Genomic DNA, 15,767 nt, shown 5'->3' with positions numbered 1-15,767 from the left:
AGTTGATGGACGAAGAATGTGAAAAGGGAACATATTTCATTTGAAATACTTACCCTTTTCAAAACAATTTCGAAAAATATCAACTATTTTTACTTGACCGATTTTGTCCGTTTTCAATACAAAACATTTCCGATTAATACTTTTTGATTTGTTACAAATGGAATGATAAACTCAATATACCCCCATATTTTTTATGCTGGGTATAAATTATTAGCAAAACTAAAATTTTTAAAACTTCGGCAATTTATCATCGATTTAAGTAGATTTCAGCAGGTTTTATTCAGAAACATAATTATACAAATTATTTGGGTCAAAATCAAATTATGAATCTGTTTTCAATTAAAAAATTACGGCATTAGGATTTCTTAAGCGCTCGAAGTCCCAAAAAGCTCAATCTTCATGATTGCTTCTTATTTTGGCGGTGTCATCGGACATATTTCTTTGACAACGACGCTGGCAAGGTCATCACCATCAACGGTGTACACCATATGTGATTTCAATAGGAACAATTTGTGGACATGGTTTTCTTATGTGGATATAATGTGAACTGGCCACCGAGATTTGACCTCGTCCGATTTTTTCACGTGGGGATTTCTTAAGTCGCAGGTCTATACGAATAAGCCACATAGCGACCTTCAAAGCCAACAAATACGTGACATCAGTCAAATTCAGAATATGCGACAGAGTGATGGAAAATTGGACATTTCGAAAGCCTTGTCGGACATTTACACGATGCCACAAATAATGCATTCGGCCTTTTAAACGAATAAAATTTGTCGATGATATCTTAAAAATACTTTGTTCTATTGAAATTTAAAGATAGGGAGCTCAAATTAAAAACGCTTTATGTATTTTAAAATCTATCAAAAAAATCCACTGACCCAAACAAAGCTGTCTGTCTACAAAAATACCTTAGCGAGAAACTTCTTTATTTTCATTTCTATTTTATTAAAATTCGACATATGAAACATATAGTTGAATGATTCGAAGGTACTTGGATTATTCAAAAAACAATTATACATTTACAGATAATGATTTTGCAACCTACATGCAAATATGAAATATCAACAAATATTCTCAAATCTTTTGCACTATTTATTTAGTTTTTTCTTCTTCCATATACAAAAATATTAGTTTAAATTTACAATTTTATTTCTTTTTTTTATAAAATGTACTTAAAGTACTAGAAACGAATTGAAAAACAAATTGAAATATATTTTGCTCAAAAAAGGAATTGCTTTCAATAGAGTAAATTATTTAAAAAAATAATAAAAAAAAAATTATCTTTAAGTTAAAATAATAAAACGCATGAATAATATTTTAAAACATTTCAAAAATTAAGCATAAAAAAAGAATTTTGGTGCATTTCATATGACAAAAGTGCCTTTTTAATTAACCTCCGGTTATAAACGGAGTCAAACCAAAATTCTATTGAAATGTTTTATTTAGAATAAAAACAAAAAGTAAAACATTATTTGGCTTTACATTCTTACAATTTAACAAAAAAAAAAACAAAAAATACATTTTAATTTCGTTTTGATATTAAATAATTTTAATTAATTAATTATTTTTTTTACTTACAATAATACAACATAAATATATTCTTCCCACATTCTTAATTTTGAATTATTTACTTAAATAAATATTAAATATTACAAAAAACAAACATTTTATCTACTTAAAAATATTGTTTATAGAGAACAACAACAAAAATATATAATATATTCATCTTAAAAAACAAAAACAAAACATTTCTTCAAAATTTAGTTTGTATGTGTGTGTGTATAATTCTCTAGTGTTTTTAACTCGCATTTTTATTTAAATTAATTTTTTTTCCTGTAGGGTGTCATTCATTTATTTAGCATTTTTATGTGTGTGTGTATTTTTTTCCTTTATTTTTATTTATTTATAATTTTGTTTTTCTCTTACTCTTTTGATTTATTAATTGAATGGTGGAATTTGTATTCATTTGAGTTAGAGTGTGTACAAGTTTTCCATTTAATTGGTATTGAAAAATTAACAAAAAATTTTGGTGGTTTCCAGCAACAAAAAATAAAAACAATAAATGAATCAAACAAAAAAATAAATAGAAGGGTTTCAAAGGTGGCTTAAATATACTTTAAACATATTTAGTACATTTATTTACTACTTATTATTATTATTTTAGTTTATAGTTTAGTTTTATAATTGTATTTAAACATCTCTACTACCTGCATATGTAACTACGTGTGTGTCTGTGTAACGTCCGCCCACATTTCTTCAATTAAAATCAAAATAAAAAACAAATTCTTTGGATTTTTTTTAATCTTGGGTTCAAGGTGCTGATGCAGTGAAAACTACGCATACAATTTTATTTATTTATTTTTTTATTTATTAATTTTAATTTAATTTATCTATAACTATTTGTATGTGTTTTTTATTGTGGATGGTGTTAACAAATAGAGTATTACTCCGACTATTTGAAGCTGTAAGTAATTTTCTCCTGCTCCTCGTAACATCAACTAGAATATTGTAAAACATCTTAACATTAAACGTTACATGGTGGTATATCTCTAAACCCTTTCTCTAGATCTACAGTTTTCTAAAGTAGTCACTAAACTGGCTCTTATGTATATTGGACTTTTTCGGTGACCCCAAGGTCTAAATTTGTTATCGGTCATCTAAAACCAAATGCTTAAAATTTTAGCAAAACATAGTTAACCCAGTATAACTTTATACCAACAAAACTTTCAAGCATATCTCAAATCCCAAATTTAATATTTGCAAAATTTGTATACCCCTCACCATGAGTAGGCAAGGGTATATATTTATAAGTTTGTAATTTCTACATTTTCCATTTGCGCATCTACAAAGTATATACATATACTCTGAATCGTTATAGATAGCAGAGTCGATATTGCCATATCCGTCTGTCCGTCTGTATGTTGAAATCAACTTTCCGTAGCCCCCAAATAATTTACATACATGATTCATACATCAATTGCTATTTAAAATCGAGAAAATCGGCCAGCAACTGGCTGAGATATAAGGAAAAAACCAGGACAACCTCGATTTTTGGCATATTTTTGTTCTATATTTGAATAAGGATATCTAATTATAGATATTTTCAAATATAAGGCCATAGTCTGTAGGACCTACAATGGGTCCAAATCGGGAAAAATAATTTTTTATACCGATTTTTTTTCACCAAAAAAAAATATTTTTTCACTCATAATTTTTCAAAAAAAAAAATATTTTAAAAAATTAAAAAAAAATTTTGAAAATTTTTAAATTTTGTTTTCCTAAAATATTTAAAATTTTTATTTTAAAGTACAAAATTGCTAAAAAAAATTATACAACTTTTTTTCTATTCTAATAATTGATAAATGAAAATTAAATATGCAAATTTTAATTATTGTACATACAATGGGTTAGCTGCTAAACTTTTGAACATTTGATTTGTAGATGACGGAACAAATTATTGAACACCTTTGAAAATCGAAATAGTGTTAAATAAGGGCCACCAATCAACCAAATCCCCTTCCCTCTCAAGGTCCCTAACGGACTTTGAAGTTAGCTATTGGAATATAAGATTTCGAAATCAATATTTAAAATTGTATGCATTTGATTTGAAGACATTACACAGGGCAACAAAATAGAAAAAATATTAGAGGCTTTTTAAACCACTACACAATTTTGATGTATTGTGGTTCCAGTAGTACAATTGAGTAGCCGCAGAACAAAAAGTACTTTTTCGATTTTTTTACAAATTTATTTTGAATTGATCTTCTAGAAAAAATAAATTTCCCAAAATTTTTAAATTTTCAAAAAAGTATCTGCGGCTTCTCAATTATGGTGCACATTTTTTCCCGTTGACCTGTGTAATTGGAAATTCAATTTTGTAAACCTATAACGTTTGAAATATTTTAGTACTGTTTTCAGTACTTTGTGCTAGCTTTTTAATATGGCTTTAAAAATTAACTTATATACATATTATAAAATTCTAGATTGTTGGACTTTTCAAGAACTCCAGCACCTTTATTTTAAAATTTTGAAAATTCCATCAAAATTATTTTTCAATGGATTTTTAATCGTTATGGATTTTGGGATCTTATTATTATTTATTAGTATTATTTTTTTAAATCTAAAAGTTTTCCAAATAGTTAAAAAATTATATGCATCTGCGGGAAAAACTTCAAAACCCCATGTCTAACGTTCAATGTTTCATATAAGTGCAGCCATTTTTTCATTTGCAGCATAATTTTGACATATGATTAGCATTGTAATTTCATATTCTCTTTTTTTTTTGGTAAATTAAGTCGTATGTAACGTTTTGGGTTTCTTTTTCAATATATTAAATGGATTGAATTTATTTTTAGCACTGGAGCTTCCTTACAAAATAATAATAATAATAATAACTTTAGTTTAAATTATTATTTTATTATTTTTTTTTTAATTAAAAGTGATTGTTTATACTACATAGTTACATTAAAATGTGTGTGTTGTTTAATTTTTATACATTTATTATTTTTTTACACCAAAATAATTATTATATTCATCATCGTACGTACTTTTTTGGTCCAGAGTGTCAGTTGTATTCTACTCTTATTGGTGGTGCTGGTGGCATAAAAATTAAAAACAAAAAAAAAATACTGAATTGCAAAAAAAAAACAGTCTTCTTATTCATGGTGGGTCACTGGTAATTATTAAATTTTTTTTTAAATAAATGTTTTAATTTAATAAATTTTGCTACGGTGAGTGCTTTTAATTTTAATTTAATATTATTCACTCTCTTCCTTACCTGACTTCCCTTTCTTAACACTATTTAACCGAATACCTTTTTCAAAATAAAAAAAAATTGAAAAACACTGTATAACTTTTAACACTTTGAACTATTTCTTTACTGTTTTTAGTTTTGTTTTGTTTTTATTTATAATTTCTGAATTAATTAATTAAATAATTTTGAGTTTGTTTTGAATTTGTTCTAAACATTTAAGTTTTAATAATCATGGATTTATTATGAATTTTAATTTACACTCGTCTACTGTTTGTTAGGCTTTCATGTTTGCCAACATATATTTTAAAAATGAGTAGTAAACGAGTTTGATTGAATATCCCTATTATTGTTTTTTTTTTATTATTATTAAAATTATGGAAATCAAATAAATATTTAGTATCATTTTGAATTATGTTTAAATTTATATTATTAAAAGATTTTTTGTTAATTTATTTCAAATTTGTTTATTTAGGTGCCTCTGTGATTGGTCCTCCATTTGGTCATTTTGGTCCATTTCCTCCACCAGGACCCATTTTGGCTTCACCTCATCGTGCTCCTCATCATCCGCATGGTCCTACACATCCGCCGCCCCATCCAGCGGCATTTTATCCACATCCTTTAGTTTATTGGCCATATCCAAGTCCTCCTGTATCTCCGACGACGTACTTCAATCAGCCCACACATTCACCCACTCATGTGCCTGGCAGCCATGGACCACCTATGGTAGGTAAATATTCCTAATTCCAAATTTTTAAACTAGAGTTGTTTTTTGGTCTCTAAAAGTTGGGCGATTTTTTCACTTTGAGTGAAAATTAAAAAATATGAATAATCACAGCTGCTAGACATTAGATAAGGATCTGTTTTGTATATCAAAATAAGCGGCTAAAATCAAAATTTCTTAACTGTGTATTTTGAAGCCTCTCAGCGGGAGCTAGGTTTTAATTTTAATACTTTCTTTTGGTAATTTTCTTAGAATTTTGTGTAGATTCCAATTTTGCTATACGCCTACAAATTGACCCACTGCTGCAATGGAATACAGAAATTGTTCTAAACCAACAATGCCTTTTATATTTTTTATTATTTTTAATACATAATTTTGGCAACTTTGACCTCAGATTAAGCCATTTAGTATCCTAGAAATTTTAAATTACAAAATCGTAAATTAGACATTCAACGAAGTAATTTGAAATTAAATATTAAAAAATAAGCTGAGAAATGTATTTTTAAGAAATAATTTTAACAAATTTATGACCAATAATTAAATTTCTTCAAAAATCACTTGTTCTAGAACGACCTTAAACAGAACCCCTTCAGATTCTTTGATAACAACCATAGAACTATTTATATCGCAATTACTTCTAGAACCCATTCTTAAGAACAATGTTGTGATTCTTAAGAATTCTAGAGTTTAATTTGTACTATTTGTTTAGAACTAGAACATTGAAAACAAATTGTCATCGATTCTTTTTTTAAATATTTTTTTGAGAGATAAAAATAGATCTAAAAGTCGATAAGCCAGCATTTTAAAATACTTTTTTGTAATGTTATAAAAGAAACAAACATTTCCTTAACTGGTTCCCTAAACTGGATCCAAGTATGACAATATCGAATAAAACACATTGATGAAATATCTATTTCCAGAACCGTTCTCAAGATGGTGTGTATATCGCTTCCGTAGAACTAGTTCGGAGAGTGATAATTTGTAGCAAAAACCAGGGGTACTGACTTCGTAACAATTCCATAGAACTTGTTACGAAGGTGACAATTTCAAACAAAAATCATTTGTCGCAACGCTAAACTAGAATGATAACTGCCTATATACGTGCGTTCTAGAACTGGTTGTGGAACTAATTTTTTTCAATCTTTAATTTTTTTATATTTTTTTGTAAATACTGCAACTTTGACCCAAAAATCGAAACTTGATATAAAGTGTGGAACCATTTAACATTATCCAATTTTGCAAAAGATTTCAGCATCTAGTTACACAGTGCAACACGAAAATAGTAACCATATGCGGACAGCACTACGTGATAAAAGACCAATAAGAATAAGACCCGTGTCTTCCGGTTTTGCCCAACGTCATGCACTTTTCTATGGGCCCCCAAAGATTTGGGTCCTCGGTGTCATTTTCTCAGGCTCATATCTTGCAAACAGTTCGGAATTTTGATTAACTCTCTGAGGCAAAGTTGTAGCCCTTGTCATAAAGATCAAAAATTGTGGACATATAAAATCAAAAATACTTCATCTTCAAGATTCCGAACTGTTTGCCAGATATGAGGCTGAGAAAATGATATTTGGTGGCCCATAAAAAAGAGCATGACTTTGGGCAAAACTGGGAGATACGGCCTATTTTTTGGTCTTTTATCACGTAGTGGTGTCCGTATATTGTTATATTTTCATGACTCAAAAAATTACACACAGTGGTATTAGGTGACATCCAAATTCCAATACATGCTAAATAATGGTTACAGTAATGTATGCATATATTTAAACCTTTTTAATTCGATTTAACGAAAGATTTAAATATGTGTGATTTAACCTCAAGCTGTTTATGGAATCAAAATCCAAACGTTAGAACTTAGTAAATTTTGTAGTAATAATTTCTTCGAAAATCACTAGACAATTTTCTACAATGAGTTATTAATATGAATGTTTTGTATTTTCTAGTATTCTCTCGATTATATACCCGCTGTACCACCAACAAACTACGGTAATCCAGCGTCACCGCTAAGTCCACCAACAGTGGGAATTCCTACGAACACAAATAGCTTAATACTCTCACCAAATAAGACACCTACAATGACCATGGTGCCAACTCCCAAGCAATATCCGGCATTAGCGGCTGGTCCACCACAACCCGTAACACCCATCACACCCACCTATCACAATAAAATGGCTTTACCGCCACCACATCCACCACCAACCAGACATACTCACACAAATCCGTATCACCACTATAGTTCGCCAGCGCCTTTGCAAGGTGCAGTAGTTTTGGCTGCGCCTCCAGCACCTGCAACAGCAATTGTAAATACACCACCGGGTCGCATAGTGAAAACGCCTCCAACTGAACAGCCATTGCTTGCCATCGATACAAGTCACACCATAGAACGTAGTGCATTAAAAACGAATCCAAAAAAGACAAATTCAGCCACGACTGCTCCGAGTCAGCCGGTAGTAACTGCCAAGGCAGTGGTTGTAGCAACAACAGAAGCCACCACCACTCCAGCAACTGCAACTACAAATATGAATGGTACAACTGCTATAGTCACAAATCATTGTGTAGAATTGTACACTTCGTAGGAAATATTGAACACTAACAATTACTACTAGAACAATAAGTGCTACTTTAATTTAATAATCACAGAAACCACAACAGCAACAAAATACTGAGATTTCTATTTAACGGATTTTATTTTAAATTATTTATTTAATCATTTCTTCACAACTGAAAAACAAACCAACCAACCAACAAACAAAGAATCACAATTCCTAATCTTGCCAATAGATGGCCCATCTATAATTTATTTAAATCAAACACCTTCACATGTGGTTGTTGCAAAAACTCAAAAAACATTAAGCCAAGTTACAAACCTTGTGGTCTAAGATTTAAGTAACTTTTTTAATTATACGAATCTCGAATGCTTTGAAACAACAATTCTCCATTTTAATTAAACTCGTTGGCTTGTCTACCAAATATGTACGAGTTTTTAGAAGAATATTTCTCTGTTTAAATTATAAACTTAATTTAATGAATGTTGATATTAATGTTTAAATCACAACTAGGCAAAAACAAAGTAAATTAAAAGCTATGTAATTGTTTTATTTAATTTATTTAAATTCTGAACTTTGCTCCTTAAGTTAATAAATAAATTCTTATGTACTTCATTTATGTAAAAAGAAAAGTGAAACAACCAGTGCACTCTAGAGAAATTATTTGTCTAACAAATATAAATTTCTTTCTGGTTAGAATAATTAATAAAACATTTTATACAAATCTAGTGAATATAAAAACTAATAAGTAAAACAAAATTCACAATTTTTTTTAAAAAATAAGTAATCACAACAAAAATAATATGAAAAACAAAAACCTAGTCAATAGTAAAATTATTTATGTTTTTATATATTTAATTATTTAAATGAATGTTATTTAATGAAAAAAAAGAAAAAACAAATTGGTTTACCAAAAAATAAATAAACAAATCAATAAAATTCTTTGTAAAAAAGGCATCTCCAAAATAAAGAACAATATTTTCTTAGAAAATTTTATACAACTTTTAAAGTAAATATAATTTTGTAAAATTTACAAATACAAATAAATACCTATCTTTAAAACCTTGTCAAAACTCTCAATAATTGTTTATGTTTGCTAATTTAAATGTAATTAAACATTCTGTTTATTTGTTTTTATTGTCAAGTCTATTAAATTGTTTTTAAATGTTTTAAATAAACTACATATGTACATTTTATAATAAACATTTCTTCATGTGTTTTTATTTATTTTTTCTATGAATTAGAGTTTCTATGAATCATGCTGTTAACAAGGTGCGTTTGCTTAGCAAAGACTAAAACCCTGTTGTAACCAGTGTTCGAAAAAAAATAATATTCCGTATACTGGCGTTTGGCAGTGTTGTCAGATTAAGGGATTATGAACCAAATTGGGTACTTTTTCTAGAAGTTGAGGATGATGGAGGATATCGGATTATAAGGGGAATTTCAATAATGAAATTTTGTTCTTGTATTTGTTATGTCTAGGGGGCGGATTTAAATGCTTTTTCTAGAACGTCCAAATCTAGTTTTGTTATATTTAACATATTATCCAAGTTTTTAATATTTTTTGTCGTCTGGACAAAAAGTTTTTTGTCGATTTTGTTATAGAAATAGCATTAAATGTTATCGACTAACTTCTTTCGACATCGAGAAACTGACATTAAATCTTCTTTATTTCTCTATCAGCAATTGAAAATTATCATTTCAAAATATTTTGCTTCAAAAAAATTTAGAGTTTTTTTATGTATAAAAAATGTATCGAAAACATTCATATCTGTTTTCATTTCAATTTCGATTTATAATTTTGGGTATAAACTATACTAATTTTCGTAGTATTAGTTGAAGTACGGTTTTGAGATAGACGTTACTACAAATCGTTGTAACATCTTTTTTCATTTGAAAAAATAAAAACATATCACAAAATAACTAACATATATGAATAAGCCGTTGAAGAATTAAATGTTGTAGCACGACAGCATAAGACACGATACTAATTCTTGTACTTATCGAAGCTCCGCACAGTGGATTATAAAGGTGTATGTATCTCATAATTGATTTTTGCAAAATTAACCATAAAACAAGTTCTATCGTAAAGTTAAGAAGTCAAGCAATAATTATTTGCAGAAATTATAGTTATTATGTCAACAGAAGTATTCGAAAATGGCGACAGAACACATTACTTTCGACTTTAAAGATTTGGGGAGTTAAAATTACACCATATTCAAGGACGTTTTTTTTAATATTTATAATTATTTTTTTTAGAATTGTATACCTTGTTGGAAAGGGAATCTTGTTCAGATTATATCTTTGTAATGAGTTTTGTAGACATTGTTAGCAGATTTTAAATATATTCATTTAAAATACATATATAATGTTTTTTGGCTCACCTATGCAACTTTGACTAGGATTTTAACTATTGGCGCCGTTTGCCTCCGATCTAGTTTTAATATAGAATTAAAGTTTAACTTATTATCTAAAAGATATATCAAAATTAGCTGCATTTTGGTGCCTATAAACAAATGGCATGCAAAAATGTTAAGCAACTCAGAAATTTAAAAAAAATAATTATCAATTTTTTTGATTTTAATTGCTTTTAATTGCTATGATAGCTTATAAAAATTTATAACTACAAACGTATAAAGAAAATTTAGTTCTTAGCTAAGGTGACCATACGTCCTCTTTTTTAGAGGACAATCATCTATTTTAACTGGCTGTCATCTATAATTTAATTTAAAAGCATGATCAATATTTATTTTTAAAATCAAAACAAATTTTATTTCACGCCGGTAACCGGTTTTTTCTGTCAAATCGTATAGGAAATGTCGTGCGAGCTTGTTCTCTTAATAAAAGAAAATAATATCTCAATGAAAAACAAAAAAAAAGTTTCCACATGTTATTGCTGCAGATGATGCCGAAGTGTTATTAAGGATTAATTTAGATTTTTGTACTTTTATTGTAAATACTAGAATTTAAGCTATATTTTTCTAAAGATTCATTAAAATCGGCCTTAAAATATATAACGTTTCGATATCTTTCAATTAGAAATTCCAAATATCGAAAAATTTTACCTTTGACCTTCACGATTAACCCTTAACGTTTTCCGAATTTAGTAAAACTTTCAGAGTATGTTTAAAATTAAAGGACGACGTGTATTTTGGAGCACTCTAATATACATACATGTGAACGTACATACATTTTTGTGTAAAAAAAGTTGAATTCAAATAATTTTTTGACTTTTTTATGTCATCTATTTTCATTTTCAAAATCTGGTCGCCTTATCTTAACAAAACAGTGTTTTAATTTTTTTAACCGGATGAAAATTTTAAAAGTTATTCAACTTTTCATTAACGCCTTTTGTAGTATTTTCTCCCTCAGTATAAAAAAAATTTAAAAGTATAAAAAAAATTTTTTGTACAATTTTTAATTTACAAGGTCAATTTTATCGAAAAAGTTTAATAACTTTTGCAAATATAAACTGATTTTAACAAGTAATGGCTCATTTCTGTCTCTATTATCTTTAAAACACTGTGCTAAAAAAAATAAGTTTTCATAGAAAACTTGAATTTGAAAAATTACGAAAAAAATAAAAAAATGCGAAACTTTTTATAAAAACTTACATAATTTCATAAAATGTGCAGACATTTATGAAAGATTAATTCGATGCCTCTCCATTATTGTTTATAATTTTGAAATCGGTCTAAAAGGTACTATCGTATTATAACTTTTATACAAATATTAAAAAAAATATATCAAAAATGTATTTTTAACCGTTCATAGCATTTTTTTTAAATAATTCGATTTTTATGATTAATAATAAATATTAAAGCTTAAAGTCCCACCTATCCAAAGAAAAAAAATCTTATAACAATCCTTATCCGTTCAAATGTTAAAGATTTTTGATCCGAAAATGACCAAAATTTTCCACTGTGCTCCGCACTCAAAAAATCAAACATTTTTCATACTTCGTTAGTACGACAACATGATACACGATACTAATTTCATACTTGTACGATTTGTCGTAGAAAGATTTTGTAACTTCACATACACAGTTACCGCTCCTGACATTCATTTCCTATCAGTTCCAGGAGACTCTACAGAACTAGTGATTTTGCCTATCATTTAGGGTGACAACTAGTTACATAACAAGCTACGTGTGTAGTTATTTTAACATGTGAATATCGTCAGAGGGTCAATTGACTCTATTGGATTACTTAGAAAGAAATACACAAAAAGTGACTACTCTATAGACTACTTAGATACACATAAGTGGCAATTGTCTAGATTACATGCGACATTTAAAGTATCCAATTGAATTCTCTCTGCATTACAAATAACACATACATACGTGTAAAATAGAGTCAGTCAGCTGGGGTATTAAGATATGAAAATTAAGGTTGAATGTCACTTTACAGCACGATCATGACATTGATTATTTTATGTTTCTGCACAATAACATAAGAGCATATTTTTAAAATTTGTATGTCATATTTAAATTGTTTAAGCATATTTTAAGCATATTTATTATACCCTACACCACCATAGTGGGGAGGGTATTTGAACTTTGTACGTGTTTAAATAAGATATAGGGCTATACATGCATGGAGCTTTTTCGAGGATCGGTGCTTTGCCTTTTTAGAATTTTTTGCTCAAACCAAAAATTTTTTTTTAATTGGCAAAGTTTGGATAAGTCTGGAGGCGACTAGGTTCACTTAAGTGAGCCAAGTTTTACTTTCATCCCGAAGAAAATTTTTTTCTACAAAAGAAAATATATAGGGACTTTTTTGGGAAAAAATTTAATAAATACGGCCATTTCTACATGTACCAACTTTGGATACGTGTAACTTTTTATAGGGCGACATGACTGTTAGGAAGTTGTTTTTATAGTATTCGAAATTTTATCGCGAATATAGGTGATATTTTAAAAAAACAACTTCGAACCACCGTAGGCCCGACATATCTAAAAAACTAAAAACAGATCGAACAAAATTAAAAAAAGTAAATAAATAAACCTGAATAACTCTTGACCTAAAAGTGAGAATCTACATATGTATACATATTTTTGTAGACCTTCTCTAGGGCTATTTATATTTTAAATATCAGCTCATTCGGATTATAAATAGATTTTTGGCGATTTTTTTAAAAAATGTGAGACCCAAGGTGGCGTGCAATTTTATTAATTAAGCGTAAAGTGCTTTATCTACATCTTTGGCATCTTTGGTGACCCCCACTGTAATTTTCCGGCAAACATTTTCGTCGAATATTTTAATCCTTAAATGTCCTTTTTGAAAGGACTTTTTTTCATTTTCTCGAAAAAAGGGTCAAATTGTCCCCTAAGGAGAGGAGCTAGAGGGTTAAGATCTTCCACAAAAATGATCCCCATAAAATTCCACAATATAACTCTGACAATAAGAATTCTTAGACATTAACATACAACATTTTTTTCAGTTAGTATACTGCTCCCTTTGATCAAAAAATTAAAACTTTGACCCACTGTAAAAAAAATTCAGACCAGCTGGACTATAAGTGTATTCTAGAAAAATATGATTCAATTTTTCATAAACAAGTTTTATGTAAACCTAAATCTTTCTACTTAATTTTGTAGAAAGATTATATAATAGATAGAATATAAATTAAATTTATAATTACATAAATTGTGCGTAAAATTTATGTTTTAAACACAAATACATATTGCAATCGTGCTATTACATTATCAAAACTTTTATTTTTTATTGTTAAAAACATTTGTAATAAAGAAATTTGTACAAAAACGAATTAAAATTGTTTAAAAAAATATTTCAATAGTGCAAAGGAAAATCAAATACTGCAACATGCAAGATATAAAGTTTGTCAAATTGTGAGTATAAATTAGATTCCGTAAAAGATTATCTCCCATAACTGGAAGATACATACTATATTTCTGGCATTTTGAAGATTGTTTAACACTAAGTGCTCTTTCCACAATTACAGACATCACAATAAAAACCCTCCACCACCATAAGTGGTGAATGAGGGTATATATAAGTTTGTCATTCCGTGTGTAACATTGAGAAATATTCATCTGAGACCCAACAAAGTATATATATTATTAATCCTTATGCAATTCTAAGTCGATTGAGTCATGTCCGTCTGTGTAAAACACGCTCCCGTCCAAAATACGCAAACAAACTTAGTAGAGTTGCAAGAAAAATGTTTATTATTGTCCTAAGCAGTTTGGTATTGAAAATCAGCGAAATCGGTACAGTGGAACCAAAGTTATGAATGAAAATGTGGGACAACCTAAAAAAAAAAATTGATAATTTTCACATATTTTTGGACATTTGCAGCTCGTTACTTTTATGATAAAAGGAGTAACTCTGGTGAAAATTATAAGAATCGGTCCATGATTTCTCCTAGCCCCCATACTACTGCAAAATTTTTCGTTTATCGGCCCATATTTGACCATAGCCCCCCTATAAAGTACACTTCCGAAAATCTCTTAAATAAGCATAAATGTCTTATAAATATCGCTATGAAGTTGAAATTCGACATGAATAATCCCCATATATTCCAAAATCGCTGAACCTAATTCTATGAAGATCGGCCTATAATTGGTTATAGCTCCCATATAAGGACCACTTCCGAAAAACACAATATCCTACATAAATATCTAAAAAAATATCAATATCAAAACAAAATTTCACACACATCCATAGTTTATATTTAGAAATCATACTACTGGATTTTGTGAATATCGATCCATATTTGACCATAGCTCCCATATAATGTCCACTTCCAAAAATCAGTTAAGTACTCATAAATCTCTTATAAATAAATTTATCATGCTAAAATTCGACAAAAATTATACTCATATATATAGATATCACTGTACCAAATTTTATGCAGATTGGCCGATAATTGGTCATAGCTCCCCTATAAGGCCCATTTCCGAAAAAAGATATTAACCTTAAAAAGTATTAAAAACATATCGATATCAAAATTAAATTACGCACAGATCCAGTAATTTGAATCCAGTAATCATACTTCTGGATTTTGTGAATATCGGTCCATATTTAACCATAGCTCCCATATAAGGTCCACTGCCGAAAATCACTAATATCCTCATAAATTTCTTACAAATATAGTTATCAGGTTGAAATTCAAAACAAATTTATTCAATATATACAAAAATCGATGTACGAAATTTTATGATGATAAGCCCATAATTGGTCATAACCTCCATATAAGAACTACTTCAGGAAAACACATTACCCCGCACAAATATCCATAAAAAACTACACTCAACCAAAATTTTACACCGATCAGTAATTTGTGTCCAAGAATTGTACTACAAGATTTTTTAAATATTGGTGCATAATTCGGCATAGCTCCCACATAAGGTCCACTCTTGTTAATTGCGTTGTTTATATGAAATTCTACAAAAATAGCCCTTAACTACTTAGGACCATAATAGGTCATAGCATCCATATATTAAACTAAAATAGTACATAGATCAGTAATTTGTATTCAAAAATCATAATACTGAATTTTGTGAATATTGGTCCATAATTGGCCACAGCTCTCATATAAATACTAAAGTGACAATCAGTTGTATGGAAAAAATTATTGTGACACTAGGCCTAAATATTAAGTGCTGAAAATTTGAGCCAAATCGGTCAACGATTTCTGGACGCGCATCGAGGTCAAAGTGCAGATATATGCAAAAATAAACATTTTTATTATATATTTTTTTTTTAAAATATATTAT

At 28.6% G+C, this 15,767-nt stretch overlaps 1 protein-coding gene across 2 annotated transcripts in view; it reads left to right on the top strand.

The window, feature by feature from the left end:
- The window catches only part of fus (fusilli), a 112,265-nt gene extending 103,032 nt beyond the window's left edge, over positions 1-9,233 (top strand). The window contains exons 12-13 of one of the 2 annotated variants that reach the window (XM_065513893.1): positions 5,229-5,479; positions 7,424-9,233. In XM_065513893.1, coding sequence (XP_065369965.1) covers positions 5,229-5,479; positions 7,424-8,056 — 884 coding nt within the window. In that variant the 3' untranslated portion in view covers positions 8,057-9,233. Of the gene's footprint in view, positions 1-5,228; positions 5,484-7,423 lie in introns of both variants that reach the window. The other variant, XM_065513894.1, reaches the window with a different exon arrangement.
- Positions 9,234-15,767: the final 6,534 nt, after the last annotated feature.

Source organism: Calliphora vicina, chromosome 5 (genome assembly GCF_958450345.1).
Source record: "Calliphora vicina chromosome 5, idCalVici1.1, whole genome shotgun sequence".
NCBI classification, from domain to species: domain Eukaryota; kingdom Metazoa; phylum Arthropoda; class Insecta; order Diptera; family Calliphoridae; genus Calliphora; species Calliphora vicina.
This window is presented reverse-complemented; position numbering and strand designations above follow the sequence as displayed.